The sequence below is a fragment of the Hyla sarda genome, chromosome 1 (genome assembly GCF_029499605.1).
Source record: "Hyla sarda isolate aHylSar1 chromosome 1, aHylSar1.hap1, whole genome shotgun sequence".
Classification (NCBI taxonomy): Eukaryota; Metazoa; Chordata; class Amphibia; order Anura; family Hylidae; genus Hyla; species Hyla sarda.
The window spans coordinates 440,264,028-440,289,858 of NC_079189.1; the positions used below are offsets into that span (position 1 = coordinate 440,264,028).

The 25,831-nt window shown below is 42.9% G+C and overlaps 1 protein-coding gene across 2 annotated transcripts; it reads left to right on the forward strand.

Moving 5' to 3' along the window:
* Positions 1–1,092: 1,092 nt before the first annotated feature.
* Positions 1,093–25,831, forward strand: LOC130309588 (catechol O-methyltransferase-like). 2 transcript variants are annotated; one of them, XM_056552333.1, is made up of 5 exons: positions 1,093–1,246; positions 13,733–13,898; positions 15,247–15,440; positions 17,840–17,971; positions 25,618–25,831. In XM_056552333.1, the coding sequence occupies exons 2-5, from the start codon at positions 13,757–13,759 to the stop codon at positions 25,801–25,803; spliced, it is 654 nt and encodes a 217-aa protein (XP_056408308.1). In that variant the 5' UTR covers positions 1,093–1,246; positions 13,733–13,756; the 3' UTR covers positions 25,804–25,831. The 2 variants fall into 2 exon arrangements, with proteins under 2 accessions (XP_056408308.1, XP_056408307.1); XM_056552332.1 differs by lacking the exon at positions 1,093–1,246 and adding an exon at positions 7,208–7,254.

Here is a 25,831-nt window from a genome sequence, read left to right on the forward strand (position 1 = left end):
TTATAAAAAAAATATATATAAAAAAAAAACAACATACACATACCAAATTTCCTGGTCTTGGGTTGCTGCTCAGGATTCTGCTGATGTATGTGCACGTGCTCGCTCCTCGTGGCCACGCGCAGTGAGAGGGCCGGGAGCGAGCACAGCAGCGCTGGACCTGCTGTCAATCAAGAAAACCATGACGTAGGCGATGACGGCAGGACGGGGCAAGACTGGTATGTGTCCCAGAAGGCAGGAGGACCCCCTAGTGGCCAGTTTTTTGACTGGCTTCTTCACCATGAAATTCTAAAAATGTTCTGATGAAAGCAATTACAAAACAATATTTATAACATATCAAAAGTTTTTATATCTGACGGTGCCCATTTAATATATTTGCACCCTCCAAATAGGGGACATTCCCAATAGCGAACACACCCAATAGGGGACAAAACACTCCTAATAAGGGACAACCAGGCTTATGTGCCGGCCCTACCTTGCACATAGGGTCACCGTCAGGGGGTACAGCCAATACCCCAGTAAGGGACCCAGGCCCCCGCTCCACCCACTGCAGAAGCCCCAGCACAGAAGCAGAAGACCAATGTTTAAACAGTGGTCTCCTGCTTCTGTACATCTGCTATTTGATTCCCCTTTTATTGCCCTCTGTGCAAATTCATCACCCCTCTTTACCACCCCCTGTGCCAGTTTATTGCCCCTTTATCCCCCTGTGCCAAAGGGAAATTATGTGGCACAGGGGGTAGGGGGGGATACTTTGGCACAATGCACGGGAGAATAAGATGGCACTGGGTATAAAAGAAATGATACGGGCATAAGGGGAGATTAAAAGACGCTGGGAGATTCTACTGTAATATTGCTTTTTATCATCTTTTATAGGTAATTACATTCTGGAGTGAGTACAGGACAGCATTCCGTCATTTAGAAAGAATTTTGAGCCTTTTTCCCTATAGCGGACACTTTTTTATTCCCCGTGAGTGTCAGCTATTGGGAGATCCTACTGTATGAATCTAGGGGCCTTGTGTCCCCCGGATGCTCAGACATTCGTTCCTCCTCACATTTTTCTTCTCCATTTGTGAGGAAGTGAATCCGCTGCCCAGTTGTACCTACCAGCATGCCCCGTGAGGGAGGATTATGATTGATCAGTGGCGGAATGTGGAAAATATAAGCAGAGGAGCAGGCGGCATCAGTAGCTTCCAGTTTTGTCATTGCCATGGCAACCTGGCATGCAGACAGTATATACACATACTAACAGGTATATAGTATATGCAGACAGTATATACACATACAAACAGTATATGCAGACAGTATATACACATACAAACAGTATATGCACACAGTATATACACATACAAACAGTATATGCAGACAGTATATACACATACAGACAGATATGCAGTATATGCAGACAGTATATACACATACAGACAGATATTCAGTATATGCAGACAGTATATACACACACATAATACAATGTAAAAATATAGATACACACATTTACTTACAATACAACAAAGTTCCAGGGGGTCCAGAAGTATATTGCAGGGGTCCATAAGAATAGAAGACCTCACAGAGCACCGTGCTCACTGCCCCTCCCCCTCCTCTGTCCTGACTGCAAGGAAGAGTAAGCAGGCTGGGAGGAGGGGAAGGGGCCTGAAGGGAGAGAATGGGCACTGTCATATGTTAAATTTGACCAGGGCCTTTGAAGTTAGTACTGCCATGATAGCGGTCCTGGCAGCGGGACATGAGGGGCCCCAGAGACAGACCTACCTGGTGGTGTCACCCTGCTTGAGGGTGTTACCCAGGGTGGTTCCCACCCCTCTATCAACACCACTGCTGTCTGGTCTAAGGGGGGGATTTTTTAAAGCTTGTACACTAGTTTTTTACCACCAAAAATCACAAATTTGTGCACAAGCCTCAGTTCACGCAAAACATTTCTGACTATTTATCTCCCACTTTTTTTTAAACAGAAGGACACAACCCAATGGACTAACTATATTATACATCAGGAATTGCTGTAAATTAAAGGGGTACTCCAGCGCTAAGACATCTATCCCCTATCCAAAGGATAGGGGATAAGATGCCTGATCGCGGGGGTCCCGCCACTGGGGACCCAAGTGACCTTGCACACAGCACCCTGTTAGAATTAGTCCCCAGAGCGTCTTCGGGTCTGATTACTGGCGATCACGAGGACGGAGCATTGTGATGTCACGGCTCTGCCCCCGTGTGACCTCACGCTCCGCCCCCTCAATGCAAGCCTATGGGAGGGGGTGTGACAGCTGTCGGAGTACCCCTTTAAGCCTGAATTCAACCTCTGGTGCATGGATAATGAAAGATCTGCCACATTTACCTCTGTCCATGTCAGGAACTGTCCAGAGCAGGAGAGGTTTGCTTTAGATTCAGTTTCAAACATGGACAGTGGTAGCAGTGGGGAGCACTGTGTCAGATTGGAAAGAACTATTGTGATTCCTCAGCGTACAATATTAATAGGTTCCGTGATAACCGTTGTATAATGAGACCGTAACTATATGGAAACCTGCTAACTGGTTCTAAAGCTCCTGAAATCTCAACCTGCTATAGGAAAATAAGCATGAATAAAACAGAATAAAGCAAAATAAGCATAAAAAGTACAGATAAACCAAGTCCTTACTTTTTATTGTTAGAAGGAGCGAAAAGAAATCACTTTCTAGAAGGATAAGAGCACCTTTAGGATCTAAGAGTGTCCCATGTGAACGAAGTCGTAGAAAGCTTGCCTATCCACTGCTCCATCTACTGTCTTTGGGATTGCTAGTGATAGCCCAGCACTGTAGTCGACTCCTTCAGTGCCATTGAGGGTGAATAGATTGGTGGTCATGCAGACGTACTTATGCTCAATTAGCACAGCATTCTTAGGCTGCTGTCAAAGGGGTAGTCCAGTGGTAAAAAACGTATCCCCTATCCTAAGGATAGGGGATAAGTTTCAGATCGCGGGGGGTCCGACCGCTGGGGCCCCCCACAATCTCCTGTATGGGGCCCGGACAGCCTGCGGGAAGGGGGCGTGTTGACCACCGCACGAAGCGGCGGCTGACACGCCCCCTGAATACAACTCTATGGCAGAGCCGGAGTGCTGCCTTTGGCAATCTCCGGCTCTGCCATAGCGATGTATTGAGGGGGGCGTGTCAGCCTCCACTTCGTGCGGTGGTCAATACACGCTATCTGGCCGGAGAGCCGGGGCCCCGTACAGAGAGATCGCGTTAGCATTCATGTTTTCTTTACAGTGCAGGTGTTCTTTTACTGTTCTCAATTCAGTTCACTTGTTCTGCTAGACTCATCAGGCAATCAGCATTCACAGTGTTTAGTGTAGAATATTGATGCTGATTGGCTGGTGATCAGTCAGGAGCTTTGGACTTGGCTGATAACAGCTGGGACTAAAATTGAATAACTGGATAATGCAGTCTATCGCTATGCACTACATTCCAGTTACAGGGCACTGATCCTTTCTGCTGTCACCCGAGGGTGTTCAGAAGAATTCCTTAAGACACTGTTGCCTATATCAAATGTAAAGCCCTGGAACCAAGGGTGCTATATAAACAAATAATAATAATAATAATACCTCCCAGTTATCCCATTCCAGTTGCAGACATTATTACTATTTACTAGTTATACATATAAATAAAGTTGACCTTTGTTTACTGTTTTGTATAACAGGGAGTTATTTAACAATTCAAAAGAATGTAAAGAAAAACTGCAACAATGTCTAAGTGAACTGCAGTGTTTATTATTCACAAATCCTAAAGACTCCCCCAGGCTGTGAAATGGGTGGTGTGAGCATCTCCTACTTGTCTGAACTGCAGAACCAGTGCCACGACATATTCCAGATTATTAGAAAGGCTTGTGCCGTCTTGAACAGGACAATTTATGCAAGAATTCCCAGAATACAAAATGGACCAAAGATAATAAAAAAAAAGGCTTGCACTTAGATGCCCTGTTACATAACTATTCTTACCTAACCATTCAAGGACACATCAGAATCGATGCATTACAAAGAAGTGCAAATCCCCCAAAAAGTATAATTTAGGGGGCATTCACACCACGTTTGTGCAATACAGTTCCCGTATACATTTTCAATGTGAAAACCGTATGGAACCGTATTGAAAACCGTATGCATTGACTCTTCATTGAAAACCGTATGCCAAAAGATGCATCAGGTTGTGTCCGTTTTGCATCCTGTACGGTTTTGTCAGTTTTTTTTTCCCGTCCCCAAAACCGTAGTCTACGGCTGCATTCACATCTCGTTTTGTACATACAGGTGCCGTAACTCCATTTACTTTAATGAGCTGACCGGAGTCAAACGGTGACTCCGGTAGGCTCAGTTTTGACCCATACGCGGTTTCCTAACCGGACCTCAAACCGTAGTATACTACGGTTTTAGGTCCGGTCCATAACCGGATACGGGTCAAAACTGAGCCTATCGGAGTCACCGTTTGACTCCGGTCAGCTCATTAATGTAAATGGAGTTACGGGCTGATCCGGCTGGGGTACGGGAGCATCCGGTTTTCCCCTCCCCCAGCCGGATCCGACACCCGTATGTACAAAACGAGATGTGAATGCAGCCTACCACGGTTTTTGGTCTGGGTGAAAAACTGTATTAAACCGTATAGGTTTTTTTTTTTTAACATGGGAGTCAATGGGAACCGTACAGAACTGTATGTGCATACAGTTCCATCCGGTTTTCACCATACGGTTTTTGACTTTGCACAGTTTTTTTTCTTGGAATTTCAATCAAACAAGTGAAACTTTATTCAAAATGGAGTGAAAAGTTAAAAACGTATACGTTTTTTTCTTAAAAAACGGATGCAACCGGACATCATTTTTCAAACCATATATGGTTTTTAACTGTATACAGGTTGAAATTTGTACTCATTTTTTTGATACAGTTTAGTCAGGTTTTGAGAAATCAGTTTTTCATCAAAAACCTGATATGGGAACTGTATTGCAAAAACGTGGTGTGAACTCAGCCTTAGATTACTAGAGAAACTGATTAATGTGATAAATTCTGCAACTCTCTCATCCATCGTAAAGGGGATTTGCCAAAATTACTGCATTAAAGGGGTACTCTGCCCTTAGACATCTTATCCCCTATCCAAAGGATAGGGGATAAGATGTCAGATCGCCGCGGTCCCGCTGCTGGGGAGCCCCTGGATCGCCGCTGCGGCACTGAGCTATCATTGCTGCACAGAGCAAGTTCGCTCTGTGCGTAATGACGGGCGATATAGGGGACGGAGCAGCGTGACTTCTTGGCTCTGCCCCTTGTGACATCACGTCCTGTCCTTTTAATGCAAGTCTATGGCAGGGGGCGTGACGACCGCCACGCCCCCTCTCATAGACTTGTATTGAAAAGGGCGGGCCGCGACGTCACGAGGGGTGGAGCCGTGATGTAACGATGCTCCGGCCCCTGTATCGCCCGTCATTACGTGCAGAGCGAACTTGCTCTGTGCAGTAATGATAGCGCGGTGCTGCAGCGGCGATCCTGGGGCTCCCCAGCAGCGGGACTGCGGCAATCTGACATCTTATCCCCTATCCTTTGGATAGGGGATAAGATGTCTAGGGGCGGAGTACCCCTTTAAGGTGAATACAACTGATTTTCAGTCACAAATTTCTGCATCAAATTGGTCATGTGTGAAGATAACTTTACAATGGATGGTTTTTTAATACAATAGGTTTTGAAAACACCTTCCTCATGTGGTGGAAATGTTTCATGTGGAAAAATGTATATTCTTAAATGTATAGGGGGTGATGTCTGCAGTAAGTCAACAGCACAATCCACATGTAACATGGATTTTGTTGTGGAATCACTGTCCTTAAAAAGCAAGAGATAAAGCAGTAATTTTCTGCCAAATTCTGACCCTGCCATCTGAATATCGACATTTATCAGACCGGGCAACGTTTTTCCAGTCTTTCATTGTTCAGTTTTTGTGAGCCTCTGTGAATTGTAACTACAGTTCCCTGTTGTCAGCTGACGGGGGTGGCACCTGGTGTGGTCTTCTGCTGCTGTAGCCCATCTGCTTAAGATTGGTTCAACATATTGTGCATTCAGATATGGTGGTCTTCATGCTTTGGTTATAACGAGTGGTTATCCGAGTTACTGTTGCCTTTCTGTTATCTCAAACCATTTTGCCCATTCTCATCTGACATCAACAAGGCATTTTCACTGGATATTTTATTCCTTGTTTTGGGCTATTTTCTGTAAACCTTAGAGATGGTTTTGCGTGAAAATTCCAGTAGATCAGCAGTTTCTGAAATACACAGACTGTGCCCCTCTGGCACCAACCACCATGTCACATTCAAAGTCACTTAAATTTACTGTCTCCCTAGTTCTGATGTTTGTTTTGAACTGCAGCAAGTTGTCTTGACCACGTGTACATGCCTAAATGCATTGAGTTACATCCATATGATTGCCTGGTTAGCTGTTTGTGTTAATTTATTGAACAGGTGTATGTAAGTAGCCAGTGAGTGTAAATATATATATATATATATGTATATTTTATAAATGAATGTCTCCCCTAAGAAGTTTATTAGTCACTGTGTATGTGTGTGTATGTATATATATATATATATATATATATATATATATATATATATATATAAAAATTAAAGTAATAAGAGTCAATTTTCTAGAGCTGTGGGCTCATGTCCATAGCTGTACTATAGGTCCATGTGGCTTTGATCAGTAATATGGCGCCAAGTCCATGGGCTCATCTCTATGTAACCGATTTTCATCTGAAGACATACAGAATTTTTTTTATGTCCTATGGCATCATGAGAACAAAAAAACATGTTCATTATTAGATGCCTAGTTATGGAACTATTCTTTACTAAAAGGGGTACTCCACTGGAAAACATTTTTTTTTTTTTTTTTTTTTATAATCAACTGGTGCCATAAAGTTAAACAAATTTGTAAATTACTTCTATTAAAAAATCTTAATCCTTCCAGTACTTAACTTTCTGGCACCAATTGACTTAAAAAAATGTTTTCCAGAGACTTTAAAGCAAAAGGCTCTGTAATAGGATGCTATAAAATACATGCTCATGCTTGCTGCTACAGTTATCTTCAGTTATCTAAGAGTAGAGGTCTGGGGTGTTCGGCTTCTAATGAGGTCACACCCAGAGAGAAGCATGAAATCCGAAACTCTTTACCTGTCTTACAATATAACTCCTTAAGGGGATTTGTCACATTTCTTGTTGGATTCTTCAGGGGAGAGGATCGACTCATTGTGGTGGTGGGTGAGTAGTGCAAAACTTTCTTAAATATATTGTTCAGGATTGGTGGGGGTCTCACACTCATAAAGCGGTGTTTCCCGACTAATGTGCCTACAGCTGTTGTAAAACTACAACTCCCAGCATGGCTGGACAGCCGAAGGCTGTCCAGCCATGCTGGGAGTTGTAGTTTTGCAACAGCTGGAAGCACACTGGTTGGGAAACATTGTCACAAGGTGATGACATATCATAGCAACATGCCATGGTCTGATAAGATGTTAACAGTTGCTGTGTTATGCAAGCATCAAGTATACTTTTTCAAGCTCTATTCATTTCTAAACATTTTAAAATAGCAAATAGGTATGGGACAATTCAGATAAAATGAGTGTCCTATAAATATAACCCCTCTCCGAGATGGTGAGTCTGACTGTTTTTTTTCTAAAAAGGTTGTTTTTGTAATTCTTTGCATATTATACTATCCATAAGTGAAGATTCTGCAAAGATAACCTCCCTGTATTACACAAGATCAAAGAGTATCATATAACAGCTCAGCAAAGCTAGTACCTTATGAGATTTTTTTTTATTACAATGAGACTAGTTACCTAGCGGCAGTTAAATGTATCTATATCTCACACATAAATGTATGTATAACTCCGTTATACATACATTATAACTATCTATAACTCAACAGATTGCTTCTTTCATTTTTAAAGAGATCTGGGAAGAATGAAATAAGCAATCTGATTGGTTGCTTTGGGCAACTGCACCACTCTTCCACTGCACAGGTTTTGAGAAATCTCCCTCCATATTCCAAAATATATTCACTATAAAGAGGTAGATACCAGCTGTACACAGGATCTGTATACCATATAAGTGATTATATATAGGACCATATAGAGGTAGATACTAGCTGTACACAGGATCTGTATACCATATAAGTGATTATATATAGGACTATATAGAGGTAGATACCAGCTGTACACAGGATCTGTATATCATATAAAGTGAGGCAAAAAAGTATTTAGTCAGCTACCAATTGCGCAAGTTCTCCCATTTAAAAAGATGAGAGGCCTGTAATTTTCATCATAGGTATACCTTATCTATGAGAGACATAATGAGAAAAAATCCATAAAATCACATTGTCTGATTTTTAAAGAATTATTTGCAAATTATGGTGGAAAAAATATTTGGTTAATAACAAAAGTTTTGTTGGCAATGACAGAGGTCAAACGTTTTCTGTAAGTCTTCACAAGGTTTTCACACCCTGTTGCTGGTATTTTGGCCGATTCCTCCATGCAGATCTCTGGATCTTTCATTGTCATGCTGAAAGACCCAGCCACGTTGCCCTTGCTAATGGAAGGAGGTTTTCACTCAAAATCTCACGATACATGGCCCCATTAATTCTTTCCTTTACATGGATCAATTGTCCTGGTCCCTTTGCAGAAAACAGCCCCAAAGTATGATACTTCCACCCCCATGCTTCACAGTAGGTATGGTGTTCTTTGGATGCAACTCAGCAATCTTTCTTTTTCAACGAGTTGAGCTTTACCAAAAAGTTCTACTTTGGTTTCATCTGACCATATGACATTCTCCCAAATCTCTTCTGGATCATCCAAATGCTCTCTAGCAAACTTCAGATGGGCCCAGACATGTACTGGCTTAAGCAGGGGGACACGTCTGGCACTGCATGATTTGAGTCCCTGGTGGCGTAGTGTGTTACTGATGGTAGCCTTTGTTACTTTGGTCCCAGTTTTCTGCAGGTCATTCACTAGGTCCCCCTGTGTGGTTCTGGGATTTTTGCTCACCGTTCTTGTGATCATTTTGACACCACAGGGTGAGATCTTGCGTGGAGCCCCAGATCGAAGGAGATTATCAGTGGTCTTGTATGTCTTCCATTTTCTAATAATTGCTCCCACAGTTGATTTCTTTACACCAAGCTGCTTGCCTATTGCAGATTCAGTCTTCACAGCCTGGTGCAGGTCTACAATTTTGTTTCTGGTGTCCTTCGACAGCTCTTTGGTCTTGGCAATAGTGGAGTTTGGAGTGTGACTGTTTGAGGTTGTGGACAGGTATCTTTTATACTGATAACAAATTCAAACAGGTGCCATTAATACAGGTAACTAGTGGAGGACAGAGGAGATTCTTAGGCTACGTTCAGACTACGGAATCTCCGGGCAGAAAATTTCCGCCCGGAGATTCTGAGGTCTGCCTGCGCCGACTGAATCAGTCGGCGCTAGGACCACGCGGACACTGCAGTCTCCCATAGACTGCAATGTGTTCCGCGAGGAATTCCGCCTGAAGAAAGAGCACCGCCTTTCTTCAGGCGGAAATTTCTAAGTGGATTTACTAAGCGGATTTTCCGCTTCACAAATTCCGAAGTGTGAATTTGTGAACGGAAAACCATTCACTACACTAGACATTTTAGCAAGCGGAATTTCTGACGGAAATTTTACGACTGAATTTCTGTCGGAAATTCCGTAGTCTGAACCTAGCCTTAGGCTAGGTTCACACTACGGAATTTCTGCCTGCAATTCTGCTTTGAAATTGCAGGCGGAAATTCCGCTTGCTAAAATTTATAGTGTAGTGAATGGGTCGGAATTTGTGAAGCGGAATTTGTGATCGGAAAATCCACTTGGAAATTCCCGCCTGAAGAATGGCGTTGCTCATTCTTCAGGCGGAAATACTCGTGGAACACATTGCAGTCTATTGGAGTCTGCAGTGTCCGCACGGTCCTAGCACAGACTTATTCAGTCAGCGCTGGCCGCACTCGGAATCTCCGGGCGGAAATTTTCTGCCCGGAGATTCCGTAGTCTGAACCTAGCCTTACAGTTAAAGTTCTGTGAGAGCCAGAAATCTTGCTTATTTGTAGGTGACCAAATACTTATTTTCCACCATAATTTGCAAGTAAATTCTTTAAAAATCAGACAATGCGATTTTATGGATTTTTTTTCTCGTTATGTCTCTCATAGTTAAAGGGGTATTCCAGGAAAAACTTTTTTTTTTTTAATATCAACTGGCTCCAGAAAGTTAAACAGATTTGTACATTACTTCTATTAAAAAAATCTTAATCCTTTCAATAATTATCGGCTGCTGAAGTTGAGTTGTTATTTTCTGTCTGGCAACAGTGCTTTCTGCTGACATCTCTGCTTGTCTTGGGAACTGCACAGAGTAGAAGAGGTTTGCTATGGGGATTAGCTTCTAAACTGGGCGGTTCCCGTGTCATCAGAGAGCACTTAGACAGGAGAGAACAACTCAACTTCAGAAGCTCATAAGTACTGAAAGGATTAAGATTTTTTTAATAGAAGTAATTTACAAATCTGATTAACTTTCTGGAGCAAGTTGATTATTAAAAAAAAAGTTTTTTCCTGGATAACCCCTTTAAGGTATACCTGTGATGGAAATCACAGGCCTCTCTCATCTTTTTAAGTGGGAGAACGTGCACAATTGGTGGCTTACTAAATACTTTTTGCCCCACTGTAAGTGATTATATACAGGACTATATAGAGGTAGATACCAGCTTTACACAGTACAGAAAGACAAATAAAGTAACAGCACAACTCTAAGGCTTTGGTGTTCAAATCAGGGCTGAAGATTTATTGCACCATAAAACATAAAGCACTTTATGTTATATGGTGCATCTTCAGCCCTGATTTGAACACCGAAACCTTGGAGTTGGACTCCACAGGTGATTAAGGGTACGTTCACACCTGCGTATTGTCTGCTGGAGATTTGCTGTAGCAGATTTTGCTACCGCTTAAAGTCAGTGGGCAGCATAATCTGCAGCAGAAAATACACATGTGTGAATGTAGCCATAAACTTACATCTAGGGACTTACAGATGGCGTCTTTTCTGATCAGCGGCGTCCTCTTTCCTTTTCTTCCCCATTTGGATCAGACCAACATGACGGCTTCTTCCAGCCAAAACTTCATCTCTTCAGCATCTGCAGGGCAAACATGTTAGACTCTGCATTTTTCCAGTGCCCTCCCCTACACAATCTCCCCATCATAAAATGCCCCCTTGGTGTCCCGCTAAGAAAAAATGGGCATGTAGGTAGCCAAGTAGTCAGGTATGTAGGTAGGTAACTAGCCAGGTAGTTAGGTAGCCAGTTTTTTTTTTAGGTAAGTAGGTAGGTAGTCAGGTATGTGGCTAGGCAATTAGGTAGGCATGTATGAAGATAAGTTAGGTAGCCGGTATGACTGTAGGTGAGTGTTTCCCAACCAAGCTGCCTTCAGCTGTTGCAAAATTATAACTCTCAGCATGCTTAAACAGGCTTTGGCTGTCTAGGCATGCTAGGAGTTGTAGTTTTGCAACACCTGGAGGCACCCTGGTTGTGATACACTGCCTTAGAAGGTTTCTAAGGCAGCATTCCCCAACTAATGTACCTCAAGCTGTTGCAAAAGTACAACTCTCAGTTTGCTCAAACAGCCTTTCGCTGTCTGGGCATGCTGGGATTTGTAGTTTTGCAACACCTGGAGGCACCCTGGTTGTGGAACACTGACTTGGAAGCCTTTCAATTCTGTGTTTTTTTTTTACAACCAAGGTGCCTTTAGATGTTGCAAAACTACAACTCCCAGCAAGCCCAGTCTGGGCATGCTGAGAGTTGTAGTTTTTCTACATCTACAGAGGGACATAAGATGGCGGTGGGATCATGGTGTTGCCAACACCTCTACCCCACCTCTTCACCATGTGGGTCAAATACCTTTCTGGCAAGCCGGCCCTTCCAGGTCCACACCGAGCCTCCCAAATGCCACAGCTCCCTCGAGGTCAAGGCTCTCCACTCCTTCTCAGTGCCAAACTGAGGGGCGGGGCAGCGTTTTCTGGTGGGCTACACCAGGGCAAGCCCAAGACATTGTGCTGCTTTGGTCGGCCTCCAAAAAAAAAAAATGACATAAAATTGCACTGCATATTCAAGAGCTCCACAGCAATGCAACTCACATTAATATGCAGCATTAGGTAGGCAGCATAGTTCCCCCACATTAGGCAGGCAGCATAGTTCCCCCACATTAGATAGGTAGCATAGTTTCCCCACATTAGGTAGCAGTATCCCAACATTAGGTAGTATAGTTTCCCCACATTAGGTAGCATAGTTTCCCCACATTAGACAGCATAGTTTACCCACCTTAGGTAGCAGTATCCCCACACTAGGTAGCATAGTCCCCCCCCCCCCCGACACACACAGACACACACACACACACACATACACACACACACACACACACAGACACGCTCACCTGGCCTGCGCAGCACTTCTTCTCCGCCGGCGGCCTAACGAGTGGAATCCTCCTGCACGGGTCTGCGAAGGAATGTCACTTGCGCGATGTCCCTCGTCAGACCCGTGCCGGCCAGCAGGCTCACTGTCTTAAAGTGGACACTGCACTATTGTGCCGCAGGCGGTTTAAAACAGTGAGCAGTGACAGCGCAGCGGCAAGGCCTGCCTAAGTGGTAAAAATCGGCCCCGTGAGAGACCCAGAGCTATTGCCGTTCCACTCGGGGCTGTAGCCCCGTTAGCCCCCCTGGCGACACCCCTGAGCTCAACAGTTAAATGTATCTATAGCTCAACAGTTAAATGTATCTAAACAACTGATTAAAAATTTTAATTGCTGCAAAATAACTCTTACGGGAGATTTTACGAGATTTTTTTAACCTGCTTTTACAGACTTTGTGTGTTAAATTGTTAATTGTTATATTTTATGGAAATTTTACCCTGGGAATATGTGTAAATAAAAAAAGTTATTATAAAATGTTAAAGGGGTATTCCAGGAAAAAACTTTTTTATATATATCAACTGGCTCCAGAAAGTTAAACAGATTTGTAAATTACTTCTATTAAAAAATCTTAATCCTTCCAATAGTTATTAGCTTCTGACGTTTTCTGTCTAACTGCTCAATGATGATGTCACGTCCCGGGAGCTGTGCATGATGGGAGAATATCCCCATAGGAACTGCACAGCTCCCGGGACGTGAGTCATCAGAGAGCAGTTAGACAGAAAACAGCAACTCAACTTCAGAAGCTAATAACTATTGGAAGGATTAAGATTTTTTAATAGAAGTAATTTACAAATCTGTTTAACTTTCCGGAGCCAGTTGATATATAAAAAAAAGTTTTTGCCTAGAATATCCCTTTAAGACTTTTCTAGGACAAAAAAATAAAATAAAAAAAGATGGCCTATCAATATTGGATCAGTAGGGGGAGGGGTGGACTGCCAACAACTCAACGAGTCAGCTAACCGTAGGGGAGTCGTGGCTCACCATCCAGTGCTGTGGCCTCTTCTTTGTTTACCAGGCACAGCTTCATATGTTTGCTAGTGAGTGTGCTTAGTATTGCAGCCCAGTCCAACTCACTTACATGGGACTGGCTTGCAGGGGGCTGTAGCACTAGGTGGATTATGCAAGCCTTGCAGTCAGCTGGTCGCTGGGGTTTTCAGAGGATCAGACATAAATTTTAAAGTCTTAGTAAACCCTTACAATATTGATGAGATTTTTGTTCTGTTTGTACATTTGTTAAGGCAATATATTCCGTATCATACAAAATGGAAGAAGACTTGAAGGAACAAAGAATGTTGAGCTATGTCCAGGAGAATGCAACACGTGGAGACCCCCAGAGTGTAGTGACCACCATAGACAAATACTGCAGAGATGTAGAATGGGCCATGAATGTAGGGGATGAAAAAGGTAAAAAGAATCCAGAACCTCTACAAATTCTGCTCTCTATCTTTCTCCTGCTTATATATAACATATTGCCTGCCAGCAGAAAACCTAAGTTTGAGGACAAGTCCTGTTACATGATTTTACTACAATAACCTGTACAATACATGGTCCAGATTTATCAATCTATCTGAGACAAAAATGCACAGCACAATTTGAGAAAAGAAAGTTGCAATTGCTTGCTATATGACAAAAATCAGACAGACACATTAATCTGGGCCATAACTGAGTTCAGTGGTGCTCTGCTATTATATTTTCCATTTTAGTATCTTTGTTTTAAAATAATCCTGAAATCTAGATAAAAATAGGATCAGGCCATTTAAAATAGGTGCTGCGCATATCCCCAGCTCTCCCCTTCATACTGATCTCTGCACAGGTCACAGAGCATGTCTAGAACACTTTCACATAGAAGTGAACAGGACCAGATCCAGTCTACTGTATCCATGTCCATGGGGCTTACTGTAAAGAATATCTCTTTGTTATTACTTGAGGAATAACATAACAAACAGATAAGCACTGATATGTCAACATTTTTTTTTTATCTCTCAGTCGTTCAGACCCCAGACAAGCAGGGCCCCCCCTCAAAAGTAGTCTTAATGGTCAGTAAAAATGATATCTATATCATTATCTATATCTATGACGCGTCGATACCCTAAACTTTGGCTGTTCCAGGGTTTCTTTGTAAAACGATTACATTCATATATTGCTATGCAGCGGGATTTATCATAAACATTGTATGTCCAATACACTTCATGGTGTAAATGGAAGAATTATTTTATGGAAGGCATAACAATTTCTACAGAACATCTATGAAATGTTGTGGAGCATTATGTATATGATCCTTTAAGTTTTTTTTTTGTTTTCTATTCTCATTGACTATTTTGTTAAAAGATACAATATAAGAATAGAAGCTTGCACTCACCGCTCCTGTAGACTTTTTCATATGGTCAGTCCGTTCCGGCAGGGAGACTTCATTGATGCGGGGTGCCTCTGAGCACCCCGTATCAATGAAGTCTCCCTGCCGGAAAGGACTAACTGTATGAAAAAGTCTACAGGAGCGGTGAGTGCAAGCTTCTATTCTTATACTGTATCTTGCATTTTGCTTTAGCTATTTAAGCTTAGCACCCCGCAGTAGCATTCTTTTTCAGTTCACCGGCTGCTGTCCTGTGCGTTGGGATTAGCGTTTTCCCTGGCTGTATACATGGAGCAGTTTAATTGTGCCCTCTGAACTGGTCTTCGTTATTAGTATTTTGTTAAAAGAACTGCAGCCATTTCATGTTTTCCCCATTACATATTTTATCTGTTCCATCTCCAGGGCTGATTCTCGATAAAGTAGTGAAAGAGAGAGACCCTTCTGTAATTCTGGAGCTGGGCACATATTGTGGATACTCTGCCATCCGGATCGCTCGCTTACTAAGGCATGGAGCGCACCTATTTACATTGGAGCTAAACCCAGTTCATGCTGCGGTGTCTAAGCAGATGATTGAATTTGCTGGCGTACAGGATAAGGTATGTATGTCAGAATCCTAGGTACACTGGGAAAAAATTTTTAAGGCCAGGGTTTTATACTGCAGTGCAACTGAGTAAATGTGTCAAATTCATTAAGTGACACATTTCCTTAATATTATGCTGCTGGGGTGGGGGGAGGGAAACAGAAAGAAAAAAACCATACCTAACTAGCCCTGGTCCCCTACAGCTCCTGTTTGCCTCCCTCTAGTCCCCCAATCTTCAGTTTTCTTCCTGCTTCCGAGTGCTTGTTGCAGGACCTGACGCCTCAACTTTTCACTGGTCAAGACGGGACACATCCCACATGTTCTTTGGCCATACTACCACCTCAACATGAGTATATACCATATGCATTTACTGGGTATATTTTAGAGGGAACAAAAATATGAGCCTGCAAACATGGGTGTATTACAGCCACAATTCCCGGACTGCAGGTCTGAAAACCCTAACAGCTGTCAGCCCAGATCATCAGACAGTCAAGATGGGGTTTGTGGGTGTAATATGTATGCAAAAATGCAGCCACAACAAGTGTTGGGACCTTTAGGGTACGGTTTCATTTTAGCAGGTTAACAGCAGAATTTCAGAACTACTTTCTGCATATGACCAAAACACGACCACAACCGCAGGCGCTCCACCACCAAATTCAAGATGAAAGTGATTTAGAAAAATTACTATTGTACACAGTGCTGCATTATAGTCATTTGTCAAAAAAGTGCCCTCGACTTATTATTAATCTTAATATATTAAGAAATTATTCTGTTTATTGTTAACTTGTCATTCTTAACAGCATCAATTGTTCCAATGTGAAAATTCTTGCAGTTATTAGATTTTTCACATTTGCTTAATCATTCCAAACTTAAAGAAACACAATGTTTTAATATTTTTGCCTAGATCATAAACAATTACATTACTAGTCCTACAGCACCATTTGTTTCATTCCAGCACAGCTGTATCTACGTTTCATTACATGTGATCACCAGCCTGACACTCCAAATCTTCCAGTCGGTTGTTGTTCTGGCTTCCTGTTATCTACAGGATGACATCATCACAACCAGGCCCCTCCACTCCCAGCTCTATCTGTTATTTCTTTGGGATGAGGATAAATAGTAGTATTTTTCGCCATATAGGACGCTCTGGCATATAAGACGCACCCAATTTTAAAGGTGCAAAATCTAGAATACAATGTAAAGTATAGGACAGTGGTCTTCAACCAGCGGACCTCCAGATGTTGCAAAACTACAACTCCCAGCATGCTCGGACAGCCGTTGGCGTTGTAGTTTTGCAACATCTGGAGGTCCGCAGGTTGAAGACCACTGGTAGAAGGTAATACTCACGTGTCCCCGCCGCTCTGGACCCGTCACCGCTGCCCTGGATGTCGCCCTCCATCGCTGTCGCCACGTCCCCGGGGTGTCCCCGTCGCGCCGGAACGTAACTGCTGCCCAGTATCCTCACTATCCGTCATCGCCATCACGTCGCTACGCACACCGCTCCTATTGGATGACGGGGCGGCGTGCGCGACGACGTGATGACGATGAAGGAGAGCGCCGGCCATGCAGGGGATCCCAGCACGGAGCAGACACCGAGGAGGCAGGTAAGGTCCCTCCCGATGCAGCCGGGTTAGTTTCACTTTCGCTTCAGACATGGCGGTCAGCCGCGATCGGTGATGTCCTGTATTAGCCGCGGGTCCCGGCCTTTGATGGCCGCAGGGACTGCCGCGATAGGACAGGGTTTTAATATGTATTCGCCGTATAAGACGCACCAACTTTTCCCCCCCAGTTTTGGGGAAGAAAAAGTGCGTCTTATATGGCGAAAAATACGGTATACACTTCCCCATAAGTATCTTTTTGTCATGATTTTCCCAAAATTGTTGTAAAAAAAAAAATTGCCATTTTACAGCAATTGTGCAAATCACTGTAAAGATTTCGTATATCTGTGTACTTCCTATTACACTGTAAATATTTGCCATATTTACTAGAATTTATTTTGAAATCACAGCAGAAACTGCCAAAATACATTAAAAACATGAAAAAAAAAAGCTGAAAAAAATTAAACATGTGAAGGCAGCCTAAAGACTTCAAAACTTTATGAAACACTTCAAATGTTATTATACAGTAGGCCAAATTACATTTTCCTCATTAGCAGCCTAATTAGATGACATTAGATGACCCTTAGCCAGAGGATTCATGGAAAATGTAGGCTGCATTTTAGAACCCATAATACCATTTGTAATATAAATAAGGCCTACCACATCAGCAAAAAGAGGTAAGAAAAAGGCATACACAACAACTCCTCATTATTCTCTAAATCGCCTATGCTGCACTATATAAGCAAAGAAAAAAAAAATCCCAGAATGCTTTTACTAAATGACTGACAGGACTCATCACATTCTTTTGATTATCCAGGTGAAGGTGCTTGAAGGCCCTACGGGAACGATCATTCCACAGCTAAAAGAAACACATAATGTGGATACTTTGGACTTTGTCTTTCTGGATCACTCTAAGGACCAATATACATCTGACACCAAACTATTGGAGGTAAGATTATAGCTGGCAGATATTCAATGACAAGATCAATCTTCTTGGCAGGCATGAATTATTATAAGGCTAGGGCTACACAGTCGTTTTAAAGGGGAACTCCAATGGAAAACATTTTTTTTTTTAAATCAACTGGTGCCAGAAAAGTTAAAGAGATTTGTAAATTACATCTATTAAAAAAATCTTAATCCTTCTAGTACTTATCAGCTGCTGTATGATCCACAGCAAGTTCTTTTCTTTTTGAATTTCCTCTCTGCCTGACCACAGTGCTCTTTGCTGACACCTCTGTCCATTTTAGGAACTGTCCAGAGCAGGAGCAAATTCCCATACAAAAACCTATCCTGCTCTGGATAGTTCCTAAAATGGACAGAGGTGTCAGCAGAGAACACTGTGGTCAGAGAGAAAGGAAATTCAAAAAGAAAAGAACTTCCTGTGGATCATAACAGCAGCTGATAAGTACTGAAAGGATTAAGATTTTTAAATAGAAGTAATTTAAAAATCTGTTTAACTTTCTGGCACCAGTTGATTTAGAAAAAAATATTTTCCAGTGGAGCACCCCTTTAACAATGACAGGGGTCACGCAACTAAAGATCGCCATGATGCTGCGTTGCACGTAAGTATTGTAAATGGGATCACTTTGTGACCGACAAGTAGCTACAAATGTGACCTGACAGTTGCAAAAAAAAAAAACTATCTTGAACATTTTTTTTCAACTGTTGGGGTGCGATCACAGTCACTTGTGGGTTACAGTGCATCCCCATTTACTTTGCATTACGCAGCACAATCCACACAAATCTACTGTTCATTTTAAACAGTTTCTTGTAAGGGTGCGTTCCCACAGGGCGTATACGCAGCGTATTTGACGCTGCACAAAATTTACAGCAGCAGCGGGAAATACGCTGCGTATTCCTTGCTCACTATACACACAGGGCTTTCCGGCGGCAGCCCTATGTCTGCAGTGAGTTTTGGAGGCAGGGCCGTGTGCCGGCGTGCCTGTGACGCGCGGCTCCGCCTCCAAAACTCACTGCACACATAGAGCTGCCGCCGGAAAGCCCTGTGTGTATAGTGAGCAAGGAATACGCAGCGTATTTCCCACTGCTGCCGTAAATTTTGCGCAGCGTGAAATACGCTGCGTATACACCCTGTGGGAACGCACCCTTAAGCCTTATTCACACAAGAGTATTTCAGGTCTGTATTAGTTCTGTGTCTAGAAGGTACTGGTTACAGGGCTAATGATAGTGTGGTGGCCCAGTACAGGAGTTGCACCCCTGTACCCTTGCTGCCCTGTCAGGCATACTCCATTCAGTGACCCCTGGACCTTCCCCCCTTCACCTATGTGCCCTAATTAGTTAAAGCAGTGCCAATGTTATGTAATGTAATGTACATATATTGTTATACACCTTTAAGTAATGTTGATATGTGTTGTAACCAAGGAAGGTACCAGTGACCATGTGACCTACAGGGTGACCTATGGGACCCCTCCTAAGTCTCCCCTATATAAGCCCTGGGAGGAGCTAGCTCACTCTTTTTTCCTGCTCAGCTGAGTTGCAGTAAGGTCAAGTCTTGAGAGAGTGTCTGGTGTCCCAAAAGGCCTAAAGTCTCCCACACAGCCACAAATCCACAAGTCCACTACCCCACATGTGAATGTCAAAACCTGGTAAGCTACATACGGGGGGATATCTGTCTAGTCAGTCCCAGTCAAGTCAGTCCAAGTCAACCTGTCTCAAGTCAGCGTGGTCCTGCATCAGATTGTCCAAGTCCACTACAAGTTCCAGCAAGCCCTGAGGTCTCTGAAGTCACTGGTCACCTCCTTGGGCCTAGCCAAGCTGTATAGACTGTTAGACCTCTCTGACTCAGTAAAGCTTGGCGTTGGAGTCATTATTTTCCCCCGTGCCTAGCTCAGGATCCAGCGGTATACCTTCGGGTGGTGTATAAGTAAAACCACACCCTGGCATCACGAACACAAGGCATTCATGCCATCTGCCCCTAGGGTAATTCCATCTGCCCTCATCACACCCTCACCACAATAGCTATTCACACAGTTTATTGGCAATGTGTTGGCCCTTTGGAAGTCAATGAAACCTTTTGTTTTGAGCCATATTTACATGTCCACTTAGATCTGCTCTGAACAATCCCCACCCCAGTCTGTATTTATCTCTGCATTCTAATTGTATTTCATTACCTATCTGACTCTTAACCCCTTAAGGGCCCAGCCCTTTTTGGCCTTAAGGAAACAGACAATTCAAATTTTTTCCTCTGCGCCTTTTAAGAGCCATAACTCTTTTATTTATTTTTCCATCCACAGAGACATATGAGGGCTTGTTTTTTGGGCGACCAGTTGTAGTTTGGAATAATACCTTACCTTACAGGGGGGGGAATTGAAAAAAAGAAAAAACTAATGCTTCGGGGGGGGGGGAGGGTTTTCTTTTACGCAGAGCACTTTACAGTAAAACTAACATAACATTCTTTATTCTGTTGGTCAGTTTGATTATAACAATATCCATGGTTACAGTTTTATGCTTCAGATTTTAATGTAAACTAATAGACTAAACACTGCTTCAAGTCCTGTGCATCAAATAAGCGCAGGATACTGTATGTGTGAATACACCCTTAAATGGAATCCTTGCTTGATGTAAGGACAGTGGCGTAACCTGAAGATGCTGATCCCCAATGCGGATCTGCATCTGGCGGAACTTTGTTAAGGGATTTTCTAGGTGGAAAGTCTGCCTCGAAAACTCCAGCAATTGGACTCTGCTGCATCAGAATTTACACTACGGAATTTCTGAACTGAATTCCGTTTTGAAATTCTGCTCTGAAATTCCATAGTGTGAACCCCACCTTACAGGGCTCACAGCTATAATGCTTCATTTATAGTACTAGTATACTCCTATAGGAAAGAGAGATGTTATGGGCCCTCAGGCTCCAAGGTCCGGTGCAACCACACCCTCTGCACCTACTGTAGTTATGCCCCTGTGTAAGAAGCATTAAACAATTTACACACAATCTAGCTATACCGGCTTATCTGGTCTACCCAATGATTCTATCTGTATACACTTCAGATGCCTCCAGACAAAAGCCTAGAGCGAAGGAATCTAACAAGCTCTGACATCAGAGAAAGTCCTCTCTTTGTGATTGAAGGCAAATATACAACTCAATAAATACAACTCATTTAAGGCTTAGATGCCAAATACATAAAATGCAATTATAAAATCTTATGTATTTGCCTACTAAGAACTATTCCTGGAACTAGACAATGCATGCTTCATACCTAAACGCCTACAGAGGAATTTATTAACCTCTTAAGGACGCCTGTTTTTACCTGAATAACCAAGCCCCATTTTTCAAATCTGACCTGTCTCTCTTTAAAGGGGTACTCCGGCCCTAAGACATCTTATCCCCTATCCAAAGGATAGGGGATAAGATGTCTGACCGCGGGGGTCCCGCCGCTGGGGACCCCCGCAATCTTGCATTCAGCACCCACCTCGGGGAGTTGCATGCTGCACTGCCAGCTCAGAATCTGCCATGTGACGACCACGGGGCCGGAGTATCGTGATGTCACGACTCCGCCCCAGTGTGATGTCATGTCCCGCCCCCGCTATGCAAGTTTATGGTGATACCAAATTTATATAGCTTTTTATGTTAACTTAAAATTTTTCATCCACTCACATTGTGTGAGGGCTTTTTTTTGCGGGAGGAGCTGTACTTTTTATTAGGACCATTTTTGAAATACATGCTGCCTTCTGGTCATTTTTATTTGACATTTTGAAGCAAAATTTGCAATGCTTATGCTTTTTTTTTTTTTTTTTGCATTCACCATGCAGGATAAATAACATTTTTCATTTTATAGTACAAGTCATTAAGAGTGGGGAAATACCTATTATGTAAAAGGTTAGATTTTTTTTGTGATAATACAGGGCTTTATTGGGAAAGGGTATTTACTTTTTTACACATAATTTTTTTTATTGACAAACCTTTTATTTTTCTACTATCTGTTATACAATGCAGCAGAACACCGGCCAATCACAACTACACTGCTCGGAAAAAAAATAAAGGGAACACTAAGATAACACATCCTAGATCTGAATGAATAAACTAATCGTATGAAATACTTTCGTCTTTACATAGTTGAATGTGCTGACAACAAAATCACACAAAAAGTATCAATGGAAATCAAATTTATCAACCCATGGAGGTCTGGATATGGAGTCACACTCAAAATCAAAGTGGAAAACCACACTACAGGCTGATCCAACTTTGATGTAATGTCCTTAAAACAAGTCAAAATGAGGCTCAGCAGTGTGTGTGGCCTCCACATGCCCGTATGACCTCCCTACAATGCCTGGGCACTGATGAGGTGGTGGATGGTCTCCTGAATGATGACCTCCCAGACCTGGACTAAAGCATCAGCCAACTCCTTAACAGTCTGTGGTGCAACATAGAGGTGGTGGATGGAGCGAGAAATGATGTCCCAGATGTGCTCAATCGGATTCAGGTCTGGGGAACGGGAGGGCCAGTCCATAGCATCAATGGCTTCCTCTTGCAGGAACTGCTGACACACTCCAGCCACATGAAGTCTAGCATTGTCTTGCATTAGGAGGAACCCAGGGGTAATCGCACCAGCATATGGTCTCACAAGGGGTCTGAGGATCTCATCTCCTAATGGCAGTCAGGCTACCTCTGGCAAGCACATGGAGGGCTGTGCGGCCCCCCAAAGAAATGCTACCCCACACCATTACTGACCCATCGCCAAACCGGTCATGGTGGAGGATGTTACAGGCAGCAGAACGTCTTCCACGGCATCTCCAGACTGTCACATTTTCTCAGTGTGAACCTGCTTTCATCTGTGAAGAGCACAGGGTGCTAGTGACAAATTTGCCTGGTGTTCTCTGGAAAATGCCAAACATCCTGCATAGTGTTGGGCTGTAAGCACAACCCCCACCTGTGGATGTTGGGCCCTCATAGCACCCTCATGGAGTTTGTTTCTGACCGTTTGAGTGGACAGATGCAAATTTGTGGCCTGCTGGAGGTCATTTTGCAGGGCTCTGGCAGTGCTCCTCCTGCTCCTCCTTGCACAAAGGCAGAGGTAGCCGTCCTGCTGCTGCATTGTTGCCCGCCCACGGCCTCCTCCACATCTCCTGATGTACTGGCCTGTCTCCTGGTAGTGCCTTCATGCTCTGGACACTACGCTGACAGACACAGCAAACCTTCTTGCCACAGCTCGCATTGATGTGCCATCCTGGATGAGCTGCACTACCTGAGCCACTTGTGTGGGTTGTAGACTCCGTCTCATGCTACCACTAGAGTGAAAGCACTGTCAGCATTCAAAAGTGACCAAAACATCAGTCAGGAAGCATAGAACCGAGAAGTGGTCTGTGGTCACCACCTGCATTACCACTCCTTTATTGGGGGTGTCTTGCTAATTGCCTATAATTTCCACATGTTGTCTGTTCCATTTGCACAACAGCATGTGAAATTGATTGTCAATCAGTGTTGCTTTCTGAGTGGACAGTGGGATTTCACAGAAGTGTGACTTGGAGTTACATTGTGTTGTTTAAGTGTTCCCTTTATTTTTTTGAGCAGTGTATCAGCGGGAAATATAAATCAGTGCTGTGAAGTTCTATTCACATCACCGTCCGGAGTGCAGTACAGTGCAGGGATGAGGACGGTACAGCGTGCCACCCGCTTCTCTGGATTATAGATTCCGATTGCAACGGATTTCAAGAGTGAGACTCGGTGTGATTTGTCCCTTATTGCAGGTCATGCCAAAGAGAATTGAAAAAATGCTAAAGAGGAGTGAAAAGAAAGCCAAGAAGAAAAACACCAAATGGAAATTGCATTTTGCGCTTTCCCGTTCATTTACAGTTAACATCTGGCTGCAGCATTTTTTCACTGAAAATGGCAGATTTTGCGTTTTTATTGGTGTTTAAAATTTTTTTTTCAAATGGTGGAAACCTAGCCTCAATGTGCCACAATTCAATGGCAAAGACAATTCAATGGCAAACCAGAAATCTTTGAGGGGGAAAGAAAAAACATACACTATGAACTTGTTGCATAAAGGTTCACATCCTTAAACTGGTAGTTTGTTGAAGCACCTTTTGATTTTATTACAGTGGTCTTTTTGGGTAGGAGTCTATAAGCATGGCACTTCTTGACATGGCAATATTTGCCCACTCTTCCTTGCAAAAGTATCATGACGTCACAACTCCGCCCCCCGTGTGATGTCACGCCCCCTCCCATAGACTTGCATTGTGGGGGAGAAGTCATGACGTCAGGATACTCTGATGCTGTAGTCGTGACCCGGCAGACTCGGAGGCTGTAGCGCTTCGTGCAGCTCCCAGAGGTGGGTGCTGCATGTGAGATTGCGGGGGTCCCCAGTGGCGGAACCCCCGCTATCAGACATCTTATGATAAGATGTCTTAGGGCTGGAGTACCCCGTTAAGGTCTGGGCTCTGGCTGGGCCATTCCAAATATTAATCTTCTTCTGGTGAAACCATGCTTTTGTGGATTTGGATGTGGGCTTCAGGTTGTTGTCTTGCTGAAAGGTGTTCCATGGTATATGTTTTGGAAATTCTTTTGTACCCTTCTACTGTTATATTTAAATCAGATTGATTCTAAATGATGGCAGGTGTGTAATGACTTTTATTTAACATGCTTTTCAATGTGATTAGTTAATTCTGAACACCGCCACATCCCCAGTTATATGAGGGTGTGCTCACTTATGCAACCAGGTTGTAGCATGTACTTATTCATTATTTCCCCAAAGATTTCAGTTTGTTTTGTAATTGAACTGTTTATGATATAGGTCCCATTAAAAGGTAGATAAAGTTCTGACATGATTTATCTTTGTCTCATTCTTTAACATCAGAAGAACCTAAATTACTTCTATTAAAAAATATTAATCCTTTCAATACTTATGAGCTGCTGAAGTGGAGTTGTTCTTTTCTGTCTAAGTGCTCTCTTATGACACGTGTCTCAGGAACTGCCCAGAGTAGAAGCAAATCCCCATAGCAAACCTCCTCTACTCTGTGCAGTTCCCGAGACAAGCAGAGATGTCAGCAGAGAGCACTGTTGCCAGACAGAAAAGAACAACAACTCAACTTCAGCATCTGATAATTATTGAAAGGATTAAGATTTTTTAATAGAAGTAATTTACAAATCTGTTTAACTTTCTGGAGCCAGTTGATATAATAAAAAAAATTCCTGGAATAACCCTTTAACAGGGGTGTGCAGACTTTTATATCTACTGTTTAGTAAATGTGTGGCACTATGAGATGCCATGCCTCCTCCTGCTAAACTGATGAAAACTGGTATACAAGGTTTGATGAAATCCTCCCTTAGGGTACGTTCACACACTCGTAGCAATCAGTGGGTTCCCCACTGTGGAAAATCCACTTTGAGTTATGTTGCTATTCACTTCAATGGGTCTGTTGGCAGTCTGCAAATCTGACACTATTGCACTGTCCGTGGGCCCATACAAGTGAATGGTAGTGTAACTTGCAGTGGATTTCCTGCAGAGGGAAACCTGCTGCTACGAGCATGTGAATGTACCCTTAAAATTATATTTACATTACTTTACAATAATCAGGTCCGGAAGCTATTTGTTATAGTTCTGATATTGTAATTATATATTTTTTTCCCTTCTGCAGAAATGTCACTTGCTGAAAGAAGGCTCTGTATTGCTGGCCGATAATGTTGTTTACCCAGGAATTCCAGACTTCCTTGAGTATGTGAGAACTTGTGGTCGGTATGACTGCACCAATTATCCCTCGCATGTACAATACATGAATGTGGACGATGCCCTGGAGAAGGCGGTGTTTAAAGGTTACTTGTGAATCAAGGAATCTGTTAGCTGAAGATGAT

What these genes read in the sequence shown, in the direction of transcription:
- LOC130309588 (XM_056552333.1), top strand. Translation starts at nt 13,757, where the DNA reads ATGGAAGAAGACTTGAAGGAACAAAGAATGTTGAGCTATGTCCAGGAG. An exon ending in GAATGTAGGGGATGAAAAAG is followed by an intron (nt 13,899 to 15,246) that starts GTAAAAAGAATC and finishes TTCCATCTCCAG; the next exon opens with GGCTGATTCTCGATAAAGTA. An exon ending in CTGACACCAAACTATTGGAG is followed by an intron (nt 17,972 to 25,617) that starts GTAAGATTATAG and finishes TCCCTTCTGCAG; the next exon opens with AAATGTCACTTGCTGAAAGA.